The sequence below is a fragment of the Rhagoletis pomonella genome, unplaced genomic scaffold (genome assembly GCF_013731165.1).
Source record: "Rhagoletis pomonella isolate Grant_MI unplaced genomic scaffold, Rhpom_1.0 Rhpom_scaffold_11280, whole genome shotgun sequence".
NCBI lineage: Eukaryota > Metazoa > Arthropoda > Insecta > Diptera > Tephritidae > Rhagoletis > Rhagoletis pomonella.
The window spans coordinates 1-5,204 of NW_023469808.1; the positions used below are offsets into that span (position 1 = coordinate 1).

At 42.1% G+C, this 5,204-nt stretch overlaps 1 protein-coding gene across 1 annotated transcript; it reads left to right on the forward strand.

Moving 5' to 3' along the window:
• Positions 1-210: 210 nt before the first annotated feature.
• LOC118756640 lies at positions 211-2,159 on the forward strand (the record flags this gene model as incomplete). The annotated part of the gene is made up of 1 exon (XM_036491396.1): positions 211-2,159. A coding segment is annotated over exon 1 (1,949 nt), but the record flags the coding sequence as incomplete, so codon positions are not given.
• Between the last annotated feature and the right edge of the window lie 3,045 nt (positions 2,160-5,204).

The following is a 5,204-nucleotide window of genomic DNA, read 5'->3' on the forward strand; positions in this document are numbered from 1 at the left end:
ATATATACATACATATATATATATACCTTCGTCGGCAGTGTTGGGTGGCGAGTAGCACATACACATATATATACATACATATGCTTATCACTTTTCTGAAAAAATACTACTTATAGTGAACTACTATTCCTACTTATAGTGAACATACTTCTTTCGAAAACTACAACAAATTTTAATTCGTAAAGAGTAATCTGAAGATCAATTACCGCAATGGAAACCTTTATTCGTTTGGCAGAATCTGTAATCGAATTTGAATCAGATTACAGTAGCACACCAGCCGCAGAGCAAAACAAACACGGCCTTGCAATACAGCAAGACGAACTAAAGGCTTTGTGGGAAAAGACCAAAGTAGCTTATGACGCGATCATAAATAATGAAGGAATTTCTAAAGATGACATTAAAGCAATTAGACGGAAACATAAGGGCTCGTTTTCCAGCTATGTCAAATGCATGTCGGCAATGGCTAGTCAGTCTGACACGCTTGTAAACGCAGAGAAGGATGTACAAGATCAGTCGGTTCGTGAACACAATATTCACCTCCCTCCGTGTGACACAGATGTGTTCAAGGGCGACTATCTGTCATGGCCAGCGTTCCGTGACATGTTCACAGCCATATACATCCTCAACAAGCGACTCACCCCTGTTGAGAAACTATTTCACCTGAATCAGAAGACTCAAGGGGAAGCCAAAGACATAGTAAGAAAATGTCCACTCACCAATGAAGGTTTTCAAACGGCCTGGAATAACCTGTGTGAGAGTTATGAAAATAAGCGTATCATAAATAAGCAACTAAAAATTCTTTTTAATCTAATTTCTATAGATAGTGAGTGTGGTAGCTCACTGAAGAAGTTGCAGCGCGATATAAATAATTGCTTATCAGCCCTCAAGAGCCACAACATTGACATATCGAATTGGGATGCAATTATTGTATATCTTTGCTCAACTAAACTTCCCGACTGTACGCTGGCTCTATGGGAACAAACCATAGACCATAAGAAAGATTTACCAAAGTGGGAAGACTTGGACAAGTTCCTATCGAATAGGTTTCAAACCTTGGAAACCATGTCAGGCATAAAAGGCACAAAGTCTGTAAAAGCGTCAAAGCCGCAAAACACCAGACATCCCTCAGAAGCCCCCACAAAAAGACTTGGCGCGTTCCAAACAAACGTAACCAAGTACACATGTAAAATGTGCCAAACAAATGAACACAAATTACGCCGCTGTTCCCATTTCCTAAAGCTAACGCCAACTGAAAGGATAGAGTTTTTAAAGAGCAACAATGCTTGCCTGAATTGTCTGAGTTCTGGACATACTGTATCAAGATGCACAAGCCCTTTCAATTGCGGCACGTGTCACTCGCGACATCATTCGCTCCTTCACACCCAGACAATTCCGCCAAAGGCAACACTGCCTCAAACGCCACCGAGCTCTGCCAAAGATGTTGCCTCAACCTCGAAACAAGCTGCAGCAAGGCGTAACTTCAATAAAACTAACTCCGGTAAAAGCAAAAACGTTAAGTCTAATTATGTAAATATGAACTCAGGTGTACTTTTAGGAACGGCTCGTGTAAATATACATCTCAATGGTACAGATTTTTCAGCACGAGCACTCATTGATTCTGGTTCTGAGTGTTCCTTTATAACAGAACGACTCAAACGCAGAATCAACCTGCCATCTAAGAATATGTATGCCAAAGTTTCAGGCATCACGAATTCAACTTCTGCTCAGGTCAAGGAGGCATGCAACATAGAACTACGGTCCCCTGTTGACCTACTGTTTAGCCTACATGCAACAGTGCTCGTGCTGACAAAATTAACTGGAAATCTTCCATCCTGCCATATCAGCGCTATGACTATGCAGGCATTTCCAGATTTGATTTTAGCAGATAAAAGGTTCTACGTTAACGAAGAAGTAGACCTAGTACTTGGCGGAGACATTTATCCCCAAATTATTTTGTGCGGCTTGAAGAAAAATGTTCTCAGTACACTTCTTGCCCAAGAAACCGTGTTCGGTTGGATTTTAACCGGTTGCACAGAAGCACCAAATCCAACAAACAACATAGTTTCTTATCATAGCGAAGTTGCCTTGGATAAACAACTAACAGCTTTCTGGGAACTAGAAGATATACCGAAAAACAAAAATTTAAACGAAGACGACAAGTATTGTGAAGAGCTTTATCGGAAAACGACTGAGAGAAACCCATATGGAAAATATGTAGTCTCGCTACCATTTAGGAAGGAATTTCCAGCAAACATTTGCCTAGGCCCCTCTCTTAAAAAAGCATGCTCTCAGTTCTTCCGGAATGAGACACGGCTTACAAAGGATCCCGTCCTGTAAAAGGAGTATAATAGGGTACTAACAGAATATGAATCACTGGGACACATGTCCAGAATAAATGGCAGCATTTCAGCAGACTCTTCCGATAACTACTTTCTACCCCATCACGCTGTGATAAAGGCGGAAAGCACCTCTACGAAAGTTCGGGTCGTCTTTAATGCCTCAAGCCAGACGGCTAATGGTAAGAGTTTAAATGACGTACTTTACCCAGGTCCAGTACTCCAAGCAGATCTTCCAATATTAATACTCCGCTGGAGATTATATAGGTACGTTTTTAATAGCGACATCGAGAAGATGTACCGCCAAATTTGGGTGAATAACAACCATACCAAATACCAGCGAATAGTTTATCGTACAAACCCGAACGAACCTGTAAGTCTATATGAATTAAAGACTGTCACTGTCGGGATTAATAGCGCACCTTACCTCGCGATAAGGACACTTCTGCAATTAGCTGACGATGTAGAGAGTTCTTTCCCAATAGCATCTAACATCCTACGAAAGTGCATGTATGTGGATGACGTGTTAGCTGGAGGACATACCGTCGACTCTACCATTAAAGCAAGAGATGAAATCTCAGAAGTGTTACGATCAGCTGGTTTTCCACTACGGAAATGGACCTCAAATTGTGAGGAAATTCTTAAAGACATCCCAAAAACGGACCTTCTTAGCGAACATTTCTTAGCATTCGAAGACACCAGCACGGTTAAGGCTCTGGGCATAAAATGGAATGCCCATACGGATTTATTTTATTTTATTGCCAGACCATTGGAGGAGTACGACACTATTACGAAAAGGGCGATACTGTCAGCTATCGCCAAGCTTTTCGATCCGCTGGGATGGCTCGCAACAATAGTCATCGTAGCCACAATACTTATGCAAAGTATTTGGCTAGAAGGCACAGACTGGGATGAGACTGTGTCTGCTACTATTTTAGAACGTTGGCAGCATTTTACGAGACATTACCACGAAATAGATAATATCAGAATACCTCGATGGGTATACTTCTCACCTGGAGACACCACCGAGATACACGGTTTCTGCGTCGCATCAGAAAAAGCATTTGCGGCTACGGCATATATGCGTGTCAAAAGAGATGGCAAAATTTTGGTCAATCTACTTTTGGCAAAAACCAGAGTAGCCCCCGTCAAAACTATATCGCTACCACGACTGGAGCTTTGCGGAGCTGTACTGCTCGCAGAAATCATAGAATCTATAATCAACAACCTAAACCTAGGACCAGTGAAGACACATCTATGGACGGACTCGACCATCGTACTCGCATGGATACGAAACCCGCCTTGTTCTTGGTCAACCTTCGTCGCCCACCGAATCACGAAAATCGTAGAAAAAGTAGGGGAAAAGGACTGGCTACACGTAGACTCGGCCTCAAATCCCGCCGACTTGGCTAGCAGAGGACTACCTGCGTCAGAATTGGTCAACAATTCTTTGTGGTGGCAGGGACCTTCTTGGCTGCAAGAAGACAACTCCAAGTGGCCCGCTCAAGGAACAGACTATCATACAGAAGTCGAAGAAAAAAGAGTACACACTTATGCGACAACAAGAGCAAATAATATCGATATTCTTGACCGTTTTTCCGATCTACCGAGAGCTTTGAGAGTTTTATCATATCTTATGAGATTTTATCGAAGAACTCATTCGAAAACAAAAGATTCATTTCAGGAAAACTCTTGTTTAATTTCATCTAATGAAATTAAAACAACGACACAGACCCTGATAAAAATCTACCAGAAGCATTATTATGGTGAAGAATACGCAAACTTGAAGTCTAAAAAACCAATCGATGCAAAGAGTGAAATCTTTCCGCTTAATCCGTTCATCGATGAACATGACATTATCAGAGCCGGAGGTCGCCTTGGAGCATCCCAGGACTTAGCATACAACGAACGCCACCCAAGCATTATCCCGTATAAAAGCAGGTTGTGCCGCCTTATTGTCCTTGCATGGAGAAAATCAACTGATGCTACGCCTCATCCGTACCCAATACTGGATTCCCAAAGTCAAGAACATGATCAGGTCAACTTTCCATAATTGTAAGACATGTATTATCTTTAAAAAACGGTCAAAAAACTCAACTTATGTGAACTCTTCCTCAGGAACGCACTACATTTACTCGCGCTTTCACAAATACGGGGGTAGATTTTACTGGAACTTTTGATGTTAAAAGTTAACGCGGCAGAGGTTGTCGAGTTTCTAAAGGGTATGTCTGTTTATTTGTTTGTTTCACGACTAAAGCGATTCACTTAGAAGCTACTAGTGATCTTAGTACCCCATCTTTTCTAGCGGCGTTCGCACGGTTCGTGGCTAGAAGAGGATGTCCGCGACATATCTACTCCGACAACGGCACTAACTTTGTCGGAGCCTCACGATCCTTACGATCTGAATTTAAAGCTTTTCTGTCTGAAACCCGAGAAAAAACTATCTCGAAATACAATCATCAAATGCTGACGTGGCATTTTATACCCGCTGCAGCGCCTCACATGGGAGGACTGTGGGAAGCGGGCGTAAAAAGCTTCAAAAGCCACTTTAGAAAAATTGCGTCCGCCCACAAATACACCTTTGAAGAGCTTAGTACTCTTTTATGCGTGCCTCAATTCACGGCCACTGAGTCCCTCTTCAAATAACCCTACTGACCTGGAGCCGCTTACTCCAGGCCATTTTCTCATTGGTGGACATCTTCTAGCCCCACCAGTATTAGACGTTAATGAAACTCCTGCCTCCATAGTGAATCGGTGGCAAAACTCAAAGCACTAAATCAAACCTTCTGTAGGCGATGGAAAACAGAATATCTAACTGAACTTCAAAAACGCATTAAGTGGAAACATCCCAAGGAAAATATTAAACCT